Source organism: Convolutriloba macropyga, chromosome 6, assembly GCF_964194025.1.
Source record: "Convolutriloba macropyga chromosome 6, txConMacr16.3, whole genome shotgun sequence".
In the NCBI taxonomy this organism is placed as follows: Eukaryota; Metazoa; Xenacoelomorpha; order Acoela; family Convolutidae; genus Convolutriloba; species Convolutriloba macropyga.
In genome coordinates this window covers 62,885,366-62,906,216 of record NC_134473.1, presented here as the reverse complement: position 1 = coordinate 62,906,216, position 20,851 = coordinate 62,885,366, and the positions used below count along the sequence as shown (strand labels likewise).

Here is a 20,851-nt window from a genome sequence, read left to right as displayed (position 1 = left end):
AAATTTTTGTTGTTCTTATATCTTATTGCTCAAGCTCTCAGCAATTACATGCCCAATTAAATTGAGCGACAAAAATTTACCTTTTTCTACAGATTTTAGTTGTTTTCTTGTGGTTTTTACGGCGTCAAGGCTATTCCTTTTTGTGAAATTTTGTTATTTCCACCGATACGTATTCGTTTTTTCCTTTAGTCACATTACTGAATAGTCGTTTTAGCAGTGCTCTGCGTTTCAGTATCGTATCGTATCAATAAAAAACGGATTACGTGTGTATGTTTCTTTTTTATTGATTTTGGATCTATTGTTTCACCCTCTCTCCCAGTGTATTTTAGGACCCCCAGTTACAAATTAAAAGTTATATACCACGTTACCATGCAAGAATTTAGCACGTGCGCCTGGGGGTCATAAAAGATTTATGCTCACTAAGCTGGGGGGAGCAAAACAGAATAGATCCTTCATTTCTTATTGTTTTTCTTATTTTTGATAGAATTGTTTGCCCGGATGGAATAGACCGGCTTTCAGTTTTGATTATTTCTGTTCTTCCTATAAAGGTTTGCCACTCTGCCTATCTAATCACAGAACATCTATTAACAAACTGTCTAATATGAATTAATAGCTAACTGTAATAACACAATCTCGTGGTTGAGGTTATAAATAAAGCAACATTGAATGAAATTATGGTTTCAGTCAAGAGCGAACAATTCCAAATACTCTGAGATTACTTGTTTTTTTTAAAAATAAAAATCGGCAAATTTAATTATTTTTATATCTCCTTTTCTGTTAATTTTTTTTTCATTTAATTTACCGCAATGTGACCTGTTTTCACTCTTTCTTTCTAATGAATTTTTTTGATATATAAAATTTCTGCCCTAGTTTCAAATACCTGAATTTGTTTCAGGCCAAAAATGGCAGCCAAAATTTTTCAGGACTAACGCAAGTTGATTTCAATAAAAAGTTTTACTCGGTATTTTCTTATAATTCCGTTGTTATATCACATGTTCTCATTAATAGCAAGTTCTACTGGCTCTCTAAGGATGCATTAGTGTTCCTTTTTGATGTTCTGCAGGGATTGCTTCTAGGTTTTATGACATTGACAATGTGCTCTCATAAAGCATTTTTTCATTAGTGACATTACTGCAAAGACGTCGTCTATCAAATGTTTTGCGTTTCATTGTCACTTTTCTAGCAATAAGCAGCGGTATCTATGTGTAGGCTTCTTTTTCTATTGTTTTTTTATATTTGATAATTATTTTCTCGAATGGGAAAAATTTATTTTTGATCGTGTCTGTTGTTCTTATAATGGTTTTTCACTCTGCCTAATTAATTAGAGATCATCTAACATCAAATTCTTAATAACAACTAATAGCTAATTTTTCTAACGCATTCGCGTGATTTTTTATAAAATGATCCAACATTGAACAATTTTTTTTAAGTATGTGGCAATCACTTGTTTTCAAAATAATCCGCTAATTCGTTTGTTTCTAATTGCTGTCTGTTAATTTTATTATTCCTTTGCAATGACAGCTCGCATTGGCTGTGTGTGCTTCCTTTAGGGGGATATTTTGATGAAGCTGACTTTGAGTATGTACGTTCGTGTTCTGATGACAATCACTCCACTAAATGTAAAGAAGAGAGCTCAGCTTTGATACTTCTCGTACTGTTCTACAATATTATGTTTATTGTTTTTCTTCAATGTTGATTTACCTGCTCTAGAGATTCATACTGTGGTCAGTAAGTTATGTTGTTGCCAGATTTATTCACTTCGACAACACTGATTTTCAAAAAAAAGATTTTGACTTCATGCTGAAAGATGTTCTCTAATGTAATTCATAATTCGGGTGCAGACTTTAATAAATTCTTTGGACTGTTAGTTTGGACATTTCTTGCTGTTTTTTTAGATCTGTCCACGTATTTGTACACTTGCAATGTGACGGTAATTTTGTTGGAGTATATCTGAAACACGAAATGATATGGCGAAAACAGAGTTTAGGTCAAATTGTTGAAGAGCTGAGAGAATTGAAGCTGGTTTACCGTTCATGCCGCTAATTTGAGGGAGAGCAAAAGTAGAAGTGACAAAATTTGGGCGTTTTTTTGGTTAAAACCATCTGTTCTTGCACTGGCTGTCTCTCAATTTGATCAATAGATTCTTCCGATTTATTGGTTGTTGCTGTCATTTTTCTGGATCAATTCTTAATTCACAGCAATTTAGTAGACATTGTTACATTGAAGGGACACTTGAAAGCTCGACAGGGCACTCTTCAATAAAATGATACAAAAACTTCTGCAAAACTTTCTACAAAACTTTGCTTAATTCTCTGCAAATAATGGTTCCTTTCTTCGAATAATAGTTGAAGGTTGCATTTTGTTTTCTAGGCATTTTTGTTGAAGAGATCGAAACATTTTTGTTTGAAGCTTTATAATTGAAGCTTTTTCATTGAGATTTCTCATTTATATTTCCTGGAGGTGCAACATGACAGTGGGGATGTCAGTTTTCTACGTCGAGTCATTTCCGGAATTCTTCAAAAGCCGTTTTTTAGTGTTTTTGTAAATACTTTTCTGAAAAGATTCCTTGCCTTAACTACAGTTTTTTGTTTGGTCAATAAAAACTTTTATTTTTGAGAACTTGTCCTCCTGGTTTTTTTTAGACGAAAGAATCCTTAATTAGACTTAATGATTATTAAAGGCAGAATAGAACAATTAATTACATAGCTTGCCAGAGAAAAACAAATTGCATGTGTACTTTATGCAACCTTGAATCAAAAATAAGCTAAAATTATCGTAAATACAAACTTTCACAGGACTGTTTCTGTCTTCCAACTGCTTTGTCAGCTGTTTTTTGTCAAAAACAAAGTGAAAAACAGGTTTTTATTCGCTTTAGTATGCTGTTATATTCAACCCGCCGTCTCGTTACTGTTTTTAAAAACAGTATCTCTTGATAATTTTACAAGGAATTACTTCTCAATTCTGAAAAGAGAAGTGGCGTTTGTGCCCATCCCCCCAAGCTTAGTAGGTGCACATTTGCACCCCCAGATGCACGCTTCATATGTTTACATGATTTACTGTAATGACACCTGTTCTGTAACTGGGGGAGCATAACGTACTGAGGGCGCACAAACGGAGATGCGTACAATCTTACAGCAAAGCAATTTGGATTTATCTAGTCGAGCTAATTTTAATGCAGATTACAAAACGTTGATCAAAAGTTATGTCAAATTCTGACCTGTTGCTAAAATGCGCCCTACTCTACGTGAATCTTATAACCTATTATTCAATTTTTGGTGTTGATCTGATGTGTGGTTTTTCCGACCACCACGGTTCTGCGTTTTAAAATTACTTCCAAGAGGGAAAAAATGCGGAGGTCTTACTCAAATTGTTTGCACGATTTTTTAACGGGGGAATCTAATTCTAAAACAAAACGGGCTGACTCAATGCTGGAGAGAAAATTTCTTGGTAGCAACATGCTAGTTCGATTACCAGTGAAATTCTCCTATTATTATTTGGATCAATCATTAGTTGGCATAACTTTTACGCCAGTCGCACGTGCTATAATTTACATAGTAAAGTGCTATATAAAAATACAAGTTTGGTAACTGGGCATGAAGACCACCGGGGTGGGGGGATAGATCCAATTTTTTCATGTGTTTTGTATTCCGAAAATTAGGTGGTGTAATGTGTTTCTATGCGTGTAGCTTCTCGCTCTCATTGATTATATGCTTTTAGCAATTTAGTGATCAGCATTTTCAGTTCCCTTCGTGACAGAAGTGGCTCGAACAAAGTTTGTTCTTTAAACATTCTAGTCTTATCAATTTTTCTCAGAAGATCACATAGAAAGCACATGTTTCGTTTTCATTTGCTCCATATATCAAATGTATGCATGCTTCGGTGTTCATTTGTGTCATGATTTTGTGTTTGCACATCAAACACGTCCATAATAGTCACTAAATTTAGAGACCCATCAGAGCTGATTCTACAAAATACGTTTGTAGTTCACTTGTTGGTAAAAACCTATGGTCATCATAGTTAGCGAATTGAGGTGCAATCTTTGATTCGTGATCTTGAATGTGTTAAGTTTAGCACTTGCACGCAAAATTATGCTACCACGATGCAACTGTGGTTTGTTCGACCGAAACAGAACACTGGCTGGTGCCGTGTTTCTGAAATTTTTGTATACGTTTCAAGAATCATACAAGTGCATCTATATTGCGCGTCAAAGTTGGAATAATCAATGTTTCAGAAATCACTGAACAGACTATTTGAAATTCAAAGTTCAAATTTAAAATGCAGAAAAACATGAACGAAATGGTGAAGGGAAAACGTTGACAGTTTTGGCATTTTTGGAACGTTCGCTTATTTCAACTTTATGGGCCAAATTATCTGCTAGCGCTTGCTTTTTTTTAATTCCGAAAATTATATGTCGGTCTCATACAGTTACAGAAGTGCACGATTAAAAAATCCACAGCAGTCAACTGAGCAACTATTTGGTAAATAGCATGTAGACGTTTTTATTCAGCTGTTTTGGTCAAATTGACATAGCGTGTTTCAAAAAGTTGAAATAAGGAAAATCTTCAAATATCAACGGAAACAGTCCAAAGCTGAAAGTTTAAATTTAAGATACGTAGAAAAACAGCTGAAATAGAGCTAAAGCAAAAACACGATGCCATTCAAATAACCCCGTTGATGCTGAAATGAATGTTTTTGACGTTTTCTAACTTCCGATTAATTAAACTTTATATGGACAGACTATTTTATAATAAGTCCTAGAGTAGCGATGCAAGTGAGCGTTCAAAAACATTGAAATATGCAAATGAAATTGCTCATATGGACGTCAGTGACTTCCTTAATCTAATTTGCATTTAAACTGTCCGAGCCTAGATTTGAATTCTGACTTTTGGACTCTTATACTGCTGGGCCGTAATATAGATACTTAAACGACATCGTTAATCGCGGGACCACATGCATAACTTAGGGTATATAGTTCATTGTTAAGGAAAGTTAAATGCAAACATGAATAAATTTATGTTAAACAGCATCAAAAATGAACCGAACATAAAGAGATAGTTATTCTAAAAATCTATATAAATAAGGTTAAGATCGCGCAGGTTAATTACTTTCTTAACTTTAGAGGAAGAGATGTTCCGAATATTATATGACTTAAAGATCTTGAATAAGGTCTTGATACATAATATGACGTTATCCTAAGAAGTTGATATTAAAGCAAAGGAGGCAACAAAGCAGAGTATAGTCTATTACTGAAGTTAATAAGGGAAAACGGTGGCGTTGAGCGGCAAAAACTTAAACTATAAAGGACTGAAAAAGTTTGGGCAGTGAGAAGTGTTGATAGCTGAGCGACCAAGCTCCCTTTGTACCGCCGTAGCCTCTAGTGTCCCATCAGATAGAAAAAATGATGTAGGCAGTAGAATCAATACTAATTTGGTATTCTCGAGGTGATGTGCTATTATCAGATTATGTTACTGTTCCAGTTTAACTTCTAGAAAAAAGTATTTATTCAAAACTACTTAGGAATTTGTGCACCTGATATATTGGACTTTGTACAAGTCAAGTTTAAGTTTCACTTACTATAACATAAATATCAATCTAAAAGCACTACAATATGCTCAGGTTACTGAGTGTAGCGCACTTCAGTACAACCATCACAGTCCATAGGTTTTAACTTAATTTATTTAGCTTAATTGTACAGAACTTAAGCATTAAAATTTGTGAGGCTAAATACTTTGTTAAACCTTATCGTGGTTTCTTTTCATTAAGAGTTTTTCTTTGAAGAAAAGACGATGTCCTGAGTAGTATAGAATAGTCGTACAAAAATTTTTCCAAAATTTGTGGTTGGCTGTTAAGTAGGTCGTTTGTAGATTTTCTATAAGTGATCATTGCTATAACTTGAGAAGTTTGATGAGATCTTGTAGACTGTGCAGCTGGACAAGAAGATACTCGTTGACGTTTCAGATAAAATCAATTGTTACTTCATACGCCTATAGTGAAAAACAAGAATGGTGAAGAGAAAAAATAAAAGCGCAAAACTATAGGGATTATATTGGCGGAAATAATTCCCCAAATAAAGAATTCAGTTTGTATCCATGCCACTTAAAGTTACTTTCAGTGGGTATTCATAGTCCAAAATTACTGACATTTGAAAAAATGTTAATCAAATAATTCGTTGATTTTTTTTCCATTCGTAATCAGGTTAAAGGAGAATATATTCGCATTGTTTAACGGAGTCACAAACTTTGGCAGGTGCGAAATACGTTATTGAAACCAACTTAAGTAGATGTAGACGGATCTAAAATCTTGTAGCAAGATATCTTTGGCAGATGATTAAGGAAACCGCAATGTTTTTCTAAAAAAAAGAAACTTTTGCTTCCGATTTTTTTGTTACAACCAATCGCATTGCTATTTAAGATGATTGGTTATTCGTAGAAAACTTTGTAGCTGCAAGGTAAAGAATTCATATCGAAAGTTGCGTCATCATTCTGGTTAAGGTCTAAGAATTGGTTGATTCTAGTTTGTCATTAATTCAAAGTGAATTGTAATTTTATTCTGTTCAAAGTTGAAGAAATAGAATAACTTTGCATTGCAATTTAGATTAATAGAGGTTAAAATTTAAAGGAAATGCGAAAGAAAACAATTCGTTGGGAGGTATATATCGAAGCACAATCAATATGTTCGGCAAGAAGACAATAGTACCTAAAACATTCAAAATCAACGCCTCCTTCGAAACGTATTCATAATTTAAAGCTCGTGTTAAAAAATGAGGAGAATGAGTACCATAAATTATATATGGCGAATCAAGGAGATAAAGACTTTTAATGTCCGTGGCGATGAGAATCCTGCCACGAGGAACAAAATTGAAACATAATAGCATGAGATTTATAACTTAGTGTTTTGAATAAAGGAAGAATGACAAAATGGGTACGGTACGGTCAATGTTGATATGGCGGGTGAAGGAGATCAGAATTTTTTATTCATAAAATGTAATGATGCGATAGTTATACAAATATAAGTCTGTAGTTGTTTCATAGTCAAAACGCCGAATAAGCTTGTTAATTTCAGTAATCGTCGGGTGCTCAGTAAAAATCATACTTTCCTTATTGATTGTTTCTGGTAAAATTCTAAAACTCTAAGGACATCTGTTTTTGATTCTGGTGTCAAATTTCTAATATCATTGGTGCCTAAATCAACAGATAATTCGCCTTTTAATATAACATGTCCTAAAAATCTCAAGAAGAGCATTGTTTCATAAGATAGGTGTCGAGCATCAACAACAATAACAGGGATAATAAACCAGCCATCCATATCGTAAGTTTCATTTAGTTCTCTTATTATTCCTGCCTGCACTAGTTTTACTAATATATCTGAGATAAGGCATATTTTGCTAGGAAGTTGCTTCTTAAGGGTTTCATATTTCTTTATAGGTATGTGCAACTTATGTCCGGTCAATATCAATGTGAAGAAAAGTGATTATATTGTAACATTATTTGTATTAGTTCAAGCAGTTCGTTATCAGTCGAGCCACGTTAAGTCAAATCAACGTTATCAAGAACCTCAGAGTATTCTATGCTTTGAATAAAATCTGGTTGATATTGTTTAATCAAAGTCAATAACTTTCATTTTAAAATTTGACTGCTTGTGTAGTTTATCTCTAAACTTAGGGAAGTGGTCTTTGACCATACGTCTACGCATTCCTTTAGCTTGGGTTGAGAAACAATTAGCGAACTCCTTTTTTAAACATTTTTTTTCAGTTGGTTTTCAATTAATCTCAACCACCTTATTCGAATGTATTTGTCGCCACTGCTTTTAATTTCTCAGAATCATCTTTACTTGTATACACAGATAGTTATTCCTGAATTCTCGAAGAGCTGTTAAGTTAGGGAAATTTCTCTCCATTCCATTCCGTCTAAGTCACAAGCATTTTTTTGCATTGCTATACAGCGTAGATTTAGATCTCTTGCATGATTTCTCATATAAAGTGTGGTGTTGATTGTATAAGTGACTGGCTTCTCCTTATTTTTAGATTTAAAAATCAGATTATATACTAATTCATTAACTTTTTAATTATTTCGCCAGTGTGACTGTTCTTATTTTCCTTTAGTCTTTTAATGGAGGGCTTCGACTTGATATGGTTTTGGCAAAAGCTTTTCTCAATTCTGCATCAGACTATTTTAATGTGGTATAGGCATGTTGGAGCACAATATAGATTGGGTATGAAAATCTATGTATCTACAAAAACTATTTTGAATTTGATGTCCTTGTTATTATTTACTACTGTATTCAATGCAAGGCAACTATTACAATCTTCACTTTCGTTTATAATAGTGCTGTAAATTCGGCATAATTTTAGGTATTGCAACTTTGTAGAGGTTTACCACTTAAATCAAATGTAGCATATTTTATGACACCTCGGTTTATTTGAATAGTATGATTCTCCCTAAATATTGATAAACACTTTAAATTGAGGACAGAGAGTATCATAAAGACTATCAGTATTTGCAACATTAAAGAGGCAAGAAACAAATTCTTGAGGGAAAGAGTGCGTTATTGGGATGCCTTTGTTTATGCAAGAGTGTATTTCTGTGTTTAGGCTGTGCTTAGTCATTTTATTTATGTGCAGATAATCCTATTCATTAATGAGTGAGCCATAGCAGATTATGTTCCTTTCAGCTTGAAGTTTTACTGTGGGAATATCATATTGAAGTGATTTCAACAATAATAACAAATGTCGATGCCTATTATATTCTGCCTTTGTTCTTTTGTAACCAAAACTTTTTGGGGACTAATCTGACCATCGATTTCAAAATTTGATACAATAATTGTATATCCAAGCCTGCTGATATCTGATCCTGTGTGTGTTTATAAATCACAATTTGTAAATAGTAAATAGAGCAAGGTATGTAGGGTGAATGATGATAATAGTAACCTCATCCTGGGTCGATTATGAACTCTGCTTCTAAACCAGTATTAATTTAATCGTCTCCACTGACGAAGTGGTAAAAGTTAAACCATATTCTTGATTTAGTACCACTTTCTTTTTTAGCATTCAGACTTCAATAGTTTAAAGGAAAAAAGCAGTTAATGCTATTACATCTCCAACAAAACTCAATATGCTGAGCTTTCGTTGCTTAAAAGTTTTTCGTTGACTTTATTGAAGGTTGTTATTTCTATGAGGTGTATAGATAGTACTTTGTTTTTGTTTTCTTGGTTGTTGTACCAGATTGAGTTCCTTATTTCTTTAGGTATTTTGTTGATGGGATGTTTGTTCATACGGTTGAATCAATCTGTTCTCATCATTTCCAAAGGATGGGTTTTGCTGTAGAGTTTGATTTATTGAATCAAGGATTCTGGTTTAAATAGCCACCTCTTGGTTCGTAGTTTTGGTCTTTAGGGGCATTCTATCATGTTTTGCTTTGGTTATTCTTTCTATAATCTTTGGAAAAATGTTATTTGTCCTTTCAATTTACTACTTTCTCAATTTAATAAGAATCATCTATTTGTTTCTACGTGCTCCTAGGGATTGAATGATCGTTATTTCCGCAATATTCACAAACTCTTGTACGATTATGTCGACCTTTTATGTTTGGGTCTTTCTTTCTTGTAGTATCTATAGCGCTGACGTCATTGCCTTTCAAAGCACTGGTAAGGTTGTTGATGCTGATCTCAATTGTTACAATTCAGCTTGATTGTTACTGTTCTCAAGTATTACTATTCGCCATTTTTTTTGCTATTCAGCTAGACCCGCAAAATTTAGACATCATGGCATTAGGATTGGCGTTGGGTTTTGAGACATTTTGTAAAATACCAACTTGCAAACAATTTGTTGGGGGAAATTACAAAACAGTGGATGTGCGGGATTTAGAAAACCACAAATCTTTTTTCCACTAACCTATGCAATAACTAAAAAACGGTCTTCCAACATTAAAAATGAGGAAAGTCAGTCTGAAGAAAAAATCGCATGTGGCCAATAAGGACTCCACTTCATTTCGGGGACCTATAAAAAACAAATCCGTTAAAATGTCCTGAGACTACCGAGAACACCATACATAACAACTACTCGATCGCGTCTTAGCGACTGATTTTTATACGCTGCTGATTATTGGGTGCACACATTCAATACTGGGTGCCCAACATTTTGATTTTGCCATTTAATTAATGCTTGCATAGTAACTATATAAACGAGTAAATAAAAATTCTGACCACTTTTCAAAATCCAACCTCTCAGTGGGATGTCTCTCATTAGTCTGTGGTCATAATTATCTCTTTCTCAGTAGCATGAAGAGAAGACTCAAATTATCTAAACAATCTCGCAGCTATTTTGTGAGGCAAGAAAGAGAATATGCAAAAGAATGAATTATCAAAGTGCACTTACTGGGCAATCGTCAAACTATTTACCAAATATGATTACTAAAATAAGGAGAAATAAGCAGAGATAGATGAGTAGACTAAATTATTCTAATCTCCACAACTAGATTAACTATCACTACTTTCACACCGCCAATTAATTTTTTCATGGAAATAAGTAACGAAGTCTTGACAGAATTTAACCCAATTTCGAAATACCCAGTATGTCCAAAATACGCAATGATGTAAACTACATAGAGGCTAAGTCCAAAAACATCAATGTTCCAAGAATGAAAATTGTCTCTAAGATTCCGATGAAACTCAAATTTCTAATTTCAAAAATAAACTTCAAATCTAAACTTTCAAGCTAATTTTTTTCGTAAATCGTGGGTAAATCTGTGTTCGGTATTTCGGCGCCATTAGACGGTAAATCCTATTCCTAAATTTTTCTACCCAAATCAGGAGAGCTTTCAAGCAGTTGTAAGGAAATCTAATTTTGCTGCCTTAATACATTGGGTGGTGAATTTCGCCGTGATTTTTTTGAAATCATTTTTTGATATCTTACACTGGAAAATTGCTACAATATAAGGAAATTGAAATTACCTATTTTAGAAGTCTAAATTATTGGAAAAAGAATTCATGGTTGAGCTACAGCTTTTTCAGCTAAAACTCTCGGTAGTATTTAACGTGTAATATGACATCGAGTGTTTTGGCATTGCGTCAATCGACATTTGAGCGTCCGAATTCTATTCCATTGAAACATTCGTGGAGAGGAGGAATCGACATTTGAGCGTCCGAATTCTATTCCATTGAAACATTCGTGGAGAGGAGGGAGACGAGGCGAGATGTTAAATAATTAAAGCATTAGCTGCTGTTTCAAAAATGAAGCAATGATGGATATAATTTAAGAAACCTTTCCGTTTGCACCCCCAGCTTAGTAGCTGCTTATTGTCTGCGCCCCCGTAAGAGCACGTGCTACATTACCACACTATAACTTACAATGTAATGGCCGTGTGCTTTGTAACTGTTGGTTCGGGGGGGGGGGGGGGGGGCTGGTAATAACGGGAAAAGCTCCTACTTGAAAAAAGAAGCATCATTGATAAGACTACTGCGCAGACAGACTCTGGATATAAAACTGCACAGGTCATGGTAACAATTAATCATTAGCTACGATGATAACAATTAGAGAACTAAAATGCATATTAGTAGGCTACTGACTCAACATAATACTGTCTGTATCACCGAGCAGAACCATGTCCATCATCATTTTATTCCTTCCCAAACCAAAACGTTTGCCCAAAATGCTCTCCAGTGATGACAACTGCAGGGACCTCAAAGGGTTATTTAACTCGTTAATTTCTGCTTCTCGAGAATCATTTGTTTATAAATTATGGATTGGGTAAATTGTCCCTCCATTTTACACTAAACCCCTTGAGCAAGGCGATCGCCGAATTGGTCGAAAAGGAGCTTCACCCGATAATTTAAAAATGAGAATCAACACAATTGTAATGGTAGAACCAGCTACAGATATTTTTGACCAATCAGAATTAAGCTGTCGCCAAATATCATTTTTTCGTTTACTGGTCAAAAACGCACGTTATTTACCCTAAGTGGGGAAACTGATCGAATAAAAATGCACTAAAAGGTTACAAATTAGAGGACCTTGTTCCGGACAAAAGTATCCGCTTTAACAAAAAAATGAAAACTCTTGAATGCAATGACTTGCTCCCAGATCTACTAAAATGATTGGACATGCTTCTGCACCTGCACTGCGGTGTCGAGAACTGCTTAATTTCGTTTCAAATGGCTAAGAGAATCTGACAGGATTTTGTCTGACATAATTCTTGGGAAAGTACCCAATCTGACCGTTAAGTTGACCCTTCCACCATTCGGCATGTGTACAGTCCAGAAGTTCAATTTCCTCTCCTTTTCGGAAACCGAGCTCTCCTTGCTCATCAGGTTGAAAATCGAACATGGCGAAGACTGTCTGCTGCTGTTTCCTCGGCGCTTCTGTTGGTACCATGTCACGCAACATAATTTTGCACACACGTGATATGCTCGTGTCTCGATGGTGGTCAACAAGTTTGTTAAGGCTCTCAAACTTTGTCATCCATATGTAGAACTTGAAATCACAATCTTTAAGTATTTTGAAATGTTGCACTTGTCCTTCGAATTTGACAGACAAACTGTATGATCCTGGCTCCATGATTGTTTCTGAATCTCGGATCAAAAAAGCACCGTTATAAGGCTGGTCGGCAAGTAGTTCCTCTGCTTTGGCTCGAGAAATTTTTCCATAGTACCAAGAGACTTTACTCATTTTTATATAATTCTTTGGCACAAAACCCACCTGCCTATACAGAACTGCATTGTACCAATTTGCATCGCGTTCAGTCTGCAAAATTTTAATTTGTTGTCCTTGGATAAATGACAGCTCATCTTCCGCTGTAGCCTGGAAATCAAATTCAGCGGTTGCCTCCATATCACATTTCGTCTGAAGCAAATTCTCTTATTGTTTCAAATCAATGTTCATTCTATCGGAATACAGCCCCAATCAGTAAGTGATCCCATTTCAAAGAAATGGGAGATATGCATTCATATCCTAAGTAAGAACAAATGCATACTAGCTGATTGTTGTGATAAAAAAACGAGGAAATAAAAACTGCCTGGCCGAAGAGTAACAGTGCTCCCCCTCCTGTACAGAGCATGAGAAAGACAAAGAAAGAAACACAAGAAGAAAAAGAGGAAGAAAATAAAAAAAGGGAAAACAATTTCGCACTCTTCAATGTACCAGAAAGCAAGCAGAATATCCTCAACGAGAGAGAAAATTTATTTCCTTTCTTATTTATCAGTTCTGTTTGGAAGGGTTAAACGTCGAACTAGACAAGGATCGAGTCGAGAAAGTCATAAGACTTGGGAAAGTTAACCAATAGAATGACCCCGGACAAAGGCCACTAAAAATTGTTTTAAAGGAATCAGCAAGGGAACAAAGTTAAGTAGCCAAACACTCAGTGCAGCCTTCCCTCCTCCACGACGGCGCTAATCGAAGTATCACTGAGAACACGAGGCTTGAGGGCGCGACATCCCCGCAAGCAGAAATCTTGAGGGCTCGACATCCCTTCAGTGGTCCAAAAATTGTTTTAAAGGAATAACAGGAAAAATTAAAAATTATCGTTCCCTAAGGAACCTTACAGACGCGGAGCTTAAGTTGTTGTTGTTGTAGTGGATTCCCAGGCTAGCTGGAGGGATAGAGAGAGAGAGAGAGAGAGAGAGAGTTTAGGCTTCTGTGGGTCTTTCCACATGGGTTTGCACCCTTCATATAACGACTGAGCTGAGCTTCTGCACCGGGTTACAATGTCCACAGCTGCAGTTGAAAGCCCAGGATCTGTCGCGTTCATTCAGATTCTTCTCCATCTTAGTCTGTACGTCTGAGAGTCACAGACAAACTGCCACGTACAAGGATCCAATTCGTTGTAGTTGCATTTGAGAAAATTCCAAATGAATTGTGAGTCTCCTTTTTGAGTCCAATGGGGTTGAACGTCTAATTCCATTGGCAGTTAGTTCGCTATTCTGCAGGTTCTAAGCGAAAATTCATTTCGCGTTCTCTCAGATCTGGACTTGGGCAAATCGAATCTGTGTTGTCTCTCGCTATGGCTTTGGTTGCAGGAATCATGATCTCCTTCCTTTTCTCACTATTGTGGAACACACCTGAGAGTAAAAGCAGGTCGTAACTGGAAGTACATTGGTATTGTGAGTTTATTCGCTTTCACCAAGATAAAATGGCAGTTGGCTGACTTGTCGTTGAATGCCCAGCGGAGTACCCTTTTCTGCTAGTTCAATAAACTGCCACTCGTGCTTCTTGATAGCGTGATGCACGCAGAAGCATAACTTAGCATCGGAATTATCATTGTCTTGTACAGCTTCATTTTGGAGGATGTCTTTGTGTTAGCGGCCGTGTTCCTCCGTAGGAAATGCAGGATTTTATTCGCTTTTTTAATTCTTTCGTTGAAGTGATAGTTTCACGAGAAATCTGGACAGATATATACTCCAAGGTCCTTCACATTTGCAGCCGGTAGAAGTTCTTCATCATTGAGGGCAAATTTAGAGTGCGACCCTTTAAAGTTGATAAAGTTGTTCTTCATTTTTGCAAATTTAATGCAATTTTCAGTGATCCAATCTTGTAGTCTCTTTAGATCCAAGATCACTTTCCACTTCGAAGCGTTCATGTTCAGGAATTTCATCTCGTCTCCAAACATCAGGTAATAATAGCTTTTGAAGACGCTATCGAGGTCGTTTACGAAGATACAAAAAAACAGAGGCCCAAGAATCGATCCATGCGGAACACAGCTTTTAATGTCCAGTATCGTAGATTTTGTATTGCCTACTCTGACGAAGTGCTTTGATTCTTTGAGATAGTCTGTCTGTTTATGAAGGAGGCATCCACTTACACCCAATCTCTGCCATTTGAAAATTAGTCCCGCGAGGGGCAGTATATCAAATGCTCTTGCAAAACCTGTGTAGAAGGAGGTTATTTCGTTCGTGCCAGTGTCGTCGAGTGCAGTAAACACTTTGTTCAGGTAGTTTAGCAAGTCAGTGTATACTGATTTCTTCTTGATGAAACCCCGTTGCTGGGGTGCAACTTTTTCCATGAAGAAGCTGTTCACAAGTTCATGTACGCAATTTTCAAAAACTTTACTGATGATGTTTAAGAGTGTGACGGGCCTGTAATTAGCTACAGATGTTCCCGATCTAGCTTTGTGGATTGAAGAGACCGCTCTTATCTTCCTCATGTCTAGGGCGTTCTGAGGCGTTTGACAGTCCAAAAGACAATGTTGAGATTTATTCTATTTGGTTTTGACAATTTCTGCAGGAGCGGAGGTCGGATTCCATCAGGGCCCCGTGATTTAGTGACGTCGAGCATTACTAGAACTTCTGGTATTCTCTTCTTCGAACGCTGAAATTGTGGATTCCTGGAACCGCATCTTCTTTCTCTTCGCTCTTTCTAAACTTAGGTGTTCTATCTGAGTAAACTGATTGAAAATATCTGTTCAGTAGATCTACTCTGTCGTTGAGTTCAACTGCTACTTCCCTGTCGAGCTCGAACTGGTTAGGATACGAAAATGTCTTTGTCATGCTCTTCAGTTTTTTTTAATAAATTAGACTAGAATTTTTTGACTTGGATAACCAGTTTTGGTTGTCAACTTGGTCTTTTTCCGCTTCATCTAAGAGTTGTTGTTCGGTCTGGAGCAGTTTCGCTTTCCTATAGGATGTGGGTTTCTCTTTCCTCAGTTTTCTGATAGTATAAACGTTCCCTATGAGGCAGGAAGTGCTGCTGGAAATTAAAACAGGAAGATTCTGACAATGTGCAGTTTTCCAGGGGATGAATTGTTTTATTATTTCATTGAGATAGGATGTAAATTGCGCGTAAATCTGATTGATATAAGTAAAACACTCTGAGTCAAATGGGTTGTCTTCCCTAAAAGATTCTTATTTCGTCATAGTCTGCAGAGACAAAGCTATGATAGCAACCATAAATTGGCTTCGGTTGATCACACCCAAGCTCAGGTTCGAAGCTCAAGGCTCTGCGGTCAGAGTTTGAGAAGACTTTCTCGAAGTTGGTCGCGAGCTCTGGTTCTCAGAACAAGTTGGAAATGATAACGTCTGACATCTTGCTCCCGTGTTTTGCCTTGTTGTTGAGCTGTGTTCAAGTACGTCCAGGGCATCATTCTCATCTTCAATTGGGCTTTAATTTGTTGACCGATCCGCTAGGGGAAAGCTTAGACCTCCACATTTTATCATTGGTTTCCTATCGTGCTTCATTAGAACATCTGTTATCTTCTTATAATAATCCAAATGATATCTTCATGGACTATGTTTTGGTGGGTTGTAAAGGGTGCATAGAACCAGTGGCGATATAAGTTATATTGATACAGCTATCCACCACTCTGACAATTCACAGGTTAGTTGTTGAGAGGGGAGGTGTTTTTTAATGCTATGAGGACTCCTCCATGTCGGTTCGTTTTGTTGACAGTAGAGTTTTTGCTTCTGTAGATCGCGTTGTCACTGAGTCCTAGTTCGTCAGTTTTGATACCATCATTGGAACATGTCTCCGTGATGCAGACAATCCGATGTGGACTAAAGACAAGTGCCTTGCGTAGCTTCCAACGTCGCTTCAAGTCCACTAGATTCCTGGCATTTGTTAGCAAAACTTTGGGCCCTTGTAGTCAGGCAGTTGTAGCCGTTTCTAGTTCCACCTTTTTTCATCTTTAAAGAGTTCAAAGATCTGAATTTTTTTATGGTGTTTGCTGGTGTTCCAGCTTCCAACAGCTCCCTCCGTTTCTTTAGGCACAATCTTTTCTATTGATTCCTTCCTCTTTGCTAAGGGCTGACAGGATGTATATAAACCATTCGCTAGTTCCGCGCTTTTTGCAAGCACTGTTCTGTAGTCTTGTTGATTTTCAAATTTCACCAGAACGTTCTTGTGTTTTTTCCCAGTGGTGTCGAGATTTCCCATTCGTTGCACACTTTTAATTATTGTATGCACGCCTAGTTCGTGCATGATTTCGTTCAACGTTTCGCTTAATTGTAGAAGATTCTCATCTTCTGTTTTGTTCACGTCTTCTGAAAGACAATATAGTTTTAGGCTTTACGCAACATTGCGAGTCGCTACCGTTTTTTCTTCTGTTCCATGAGTTTAGACAGCTGTGAGACTTTCGGCTCAATTCATTTCTCATTTTCTTTGTTCACAATTTCTTCTATCTTTTGGTCGTAGTTGTAGGGTCGACTCTATCCTAAATTGTGGTATCGACTTTGCTACTGAGGATCTCTAACTCTTCAGATACTTCTTGGGAGACTTTAATCAATTTTTGACATTCTGCTGAAGACTTCTGTCTGGTTCATGCAGTCATTGCAGAAAAGAATGGAGTGATTTCGAAGATCTTCCAAATCATTGATTGCCACTGGAGTATGCCCAGTTCAATCCGCCGTTAGATTCATGTCTGCTTCACATAATACACAGTGATAAGCAGGTTCTCTCTAGCCAATATTTCTGCCGCACGTTTTGCAGTTACACTTTTCTATAGCTTATAGAACCCCATTGGGCACCGTTGGTTATATTACGTGGGGGGATAACTAGACAAAGTGAACCTAAACGGGTACCGGCGTTTAGAGGTAAGAAGTTCAATGTATTAGAAGTGTTAGAGGTAAAGAGGTTTAATCTTTTACCTGTGGAAACCAATAGGGCACCGGTGGCTAGGTATTGCTCAAGACGCAAGTACAACGTCCTTTACACTCCACGTCTTGTAAGTGTCCCCTGTAATCAGTTGTGATGCAGTATTTGTTGCATAGAAACTTGTTTTTCAGAATTTTCTGGATTTCAGACAAGGCAGTGGGCTGGATATGGATGTTCTCTGCTCTGAATTTGCTTCTGTTATAAATTCATTGTGAGATTCCTCTAAAGTCCCAACGTTCCTCTTTTTTGTTCACGTTTTCGTTCACTTCTTTGCTTCGTGAGGTGAGGGATTCCAATCACATAAACTTTTCCCTCTCGTCTTAGGAGACAATTAGCAAGTACAGACAACTCAATTGCTACTTCTTTTTTTTTGGGGGGGGGGGTGCCGTAGCGTGCGGATTTCCGTTGTGCCAGGTCGTTATTTCCAATTAATAATACAATGATGTCGCACTTGTTGCGAGAAGAAATGAATTGATTGACGTTGCGTATTCCTGCTCCGGGCAGAGACAGAATGTTGAAGTTATGGAATATCAATGGCGTTCCTTGTGATTCGGCTGTCAGTGGTTTCCTCTGACTTGTTGATTTGAATATAGAGTATCTCATTCAAGTGCTTTGTTCTGAAAATTCCTACTAGAGGGCGACAGTTCGAAAGCACTCCATTAGATATGAAACAAACTATTTAATAAACACAATCAAATATTTGTTTATAACTACTATTATTCCCAACAAATTCGTGAAAAAAATAAACTCCATAATTGAAGGAGAAAAAAACAAAGCGGAGATGATGCTAGTAATTACCGATATAAAATTCGAGGCAGAGCATTCCAACTACAAATTCAAAAGCGTCGAAAGAACACTTATGACGGGCAAACAATAGCAAATGAAAAATAACTAAAATCGGATTTTTTCTGTTTTTTCTCCCCGTACGTTATGCGCTCCCCAGTTACAGAGCACCTGCCATTACTTAGTACATAAAAATTGATTAATTAAAAAATTGGCACGTGCGTCTGTGGGTGCAAACAATATGCGCCCACTCAGCTGAAGGGGCACAAACAGAAAAGATCCCTAAAACAAAGTAAAAAGTTACTGGAATCTCTTCTGGTTGTGCCCCCCCCAGCTTAGTGGGTGTATTTTATTTGCAAGCACCAGAAGCACGTGCAATTTTTTTACTTAATGATTTACCATGTAATGACACGTTCTCTGTAATTGGAGGAAGCATAACGTACTGGGGGGGCACAAAAGGAAAATATCCAGTTCCTAAACTAAGTGAGAGCTTATAGATTTAGAGTAAAAGACTGCTTGCCGATTGAGGAGACCGATGCAAAATTGATATCTTAATTTTAAAGGAGACATGGTTCGTAAAAGATACTCAAATAAGCAGAATTAATTCTTCCAGAATCAACGTAATATGAGCAGACTTGCCGTTCGTAAAAAACATATCTAGCCACCATGTTGTACCAATTGGTATCAAGAATCAAACTAAGAAAAGAAAATAATGTAACAGAGTTTCCGATTTCTGTGCGAATTCTTTTTGTATCATCAAACTCAGAATTTTTTCCGAAGCTTGTCATATAGCTGTTCTGTTCAACCCAACGAGGGCAGCCAATATCAAATATTGGAGTATGATAAAAAAAATTTGTTCAAAAGTTATGCGGATGATATTATCTGCACAAATTTTGGTGACCAGGACGAGTACTTAAAATTTATAAATTAATTGAACAAAATACAACAATTTTCCTTAGAGAAAGTGAAAATGAAAAAAGAATTTGGGTTTTCATGATATCAACCTATATTTGAGCAAAGAAAATAAATTTACCTGTGATTGGTATCAAAAACCGACTGACACAGGAGTTATACTAAACTTTCTCAGCTGTACACAGCTTCAGCATAGAAGAAATGTGATTGAAGAGACGGTTCTCAGGGTTTAAAATGCAACATCTAATTGGTTGGCCTTTGATTAGGCGCTTGAAACGAACAAGACAAGCTGGACCGAAAATCAGTATCCTGATGAATGATCTTCAAAAATTTTGAACCAGACCTTAGAAACGATAACAAACGGCAGCAAAGTACAATTGAAATCAACAGGAATTTTTAAGTGTGTGTACAAACGAGGATCAGACTTCGACTCTATAACTCCTTGATTCCTTTAGTGATCTTTTATGGTATCGTTTGCATAACGGCATCAAGAACCTAGCTGAAACAGCTTTGGAGTTTCCAAACGAAAACTGTCAATTGGATGACCGTACTCAGCTAAATATGCTGCCACTGCCAATATCTCTGCCATTAAACAACCTATTTCATCTGTCAAAGATAACGAATAAAGATTCGAACTGCTTTGAGCAGCCATTAACTGTGCATGAAAAAGGCAGAAAAAATGAGCTTTTTTGCTCGACTAAAATTGAACCGTAAAAGCTCGATGAGAGTTTGTCTACAAAAATTGTGTACTTGCGAAGAGAGTGCACAAATACGTTGAACTTGAGAACCAAGTTGTGCTGAAATCTATATAAAATAGAGGTAATGTGACGTATCGTCAACAAAATTTAATCTGAAAGAACATGTGCAAATGGCAAATGTTTTGCGAATGCCATATATGTAGAAATAAAAAGAAGAAATTTTAAAACTTGACGACTGAGACTCATAGCCCTTCGAAGAAGTCCCAAAACCACCGGCACAACCACCACAACCACCCCCACCACCACAACATCATCAACAACAACAATAATCTGAACAACAACAACAACAACAACAACAACAACACAAAAAGTGCAACAAAAAGCCAGACGGGATCTCAAGATAAACCAATAATTTTTCAGCAAAACAGAGGCAACCTTTCACATAAAATTGCAAGCAATTTGTGTGACTTGCAAGTGATATTCTTTATGCTAAAGTTAAGGTGATGCCTCCCCACCCTAAAATCAGCTTTCGATATAACCTTAAATCCCGCGTGATAAATGAGATGAAACGAATTGAATGCGGATCCATCTATATTTGCAGACAAGCCGACATTTTACCATAAGGACATCAGAACATTAAAAGAAGGGTTTACATGTGGGTTTTCATCTTGTTGAATGTGGTGTCTCCACGAGTGAGCGGATTTCATGAGGTTGAATGAAATGGCTCCATAAATTCTGGATGCTTGTCGAACTGTAGAGAAACCCATGACCATCGACGCTTTACAAATCAGCAAGTTGAATCCGGAAATAAACACACGCGATGAATAAAGCGTGTGGGAACTCACGCTAATATTTTAGTTCAATTCACGTCTTTGACTTCGGTTTG

At 36.7% G+C, this 20,851-nt stretch overlaps 1 protein-coding gene across 1 annotated transcript; it reads right to left on the bottom strand.

Moving 5' to 3' along the window:
- Nucleotides 1-11,776: 11,776 nt before the first annotated feature.
- Nucleotides 11,777-12,856, bottom strand: LOC142341855 (growth factor receptor-bound protein 2-like). Its single transcript, XM_075393122.1, has one exon. The coding sequence runs from the start codon at nt 12,821-12,823 to the stop codon at nt 12,152-12,154; it is 672 nt and encodes a 223-aa protein (XP_075249237.1). The 5' UTR covers nt 12,824-12,856; the 3' UTR covers nt 11,777-12,151.
- Nucleotides 12,857-20,851: the final 7,995 nt, after the last annotated feature.

Excerpts from the sequence above, each read along its gene's own strand:
- LOC142341855 (XM_075393122.1), bottom strand. The coding sequence starts at position 12,823 with ATGGAGGCAACCGCTGAATTTGATTTCCAGGCTACAGCGGAAGATGAG.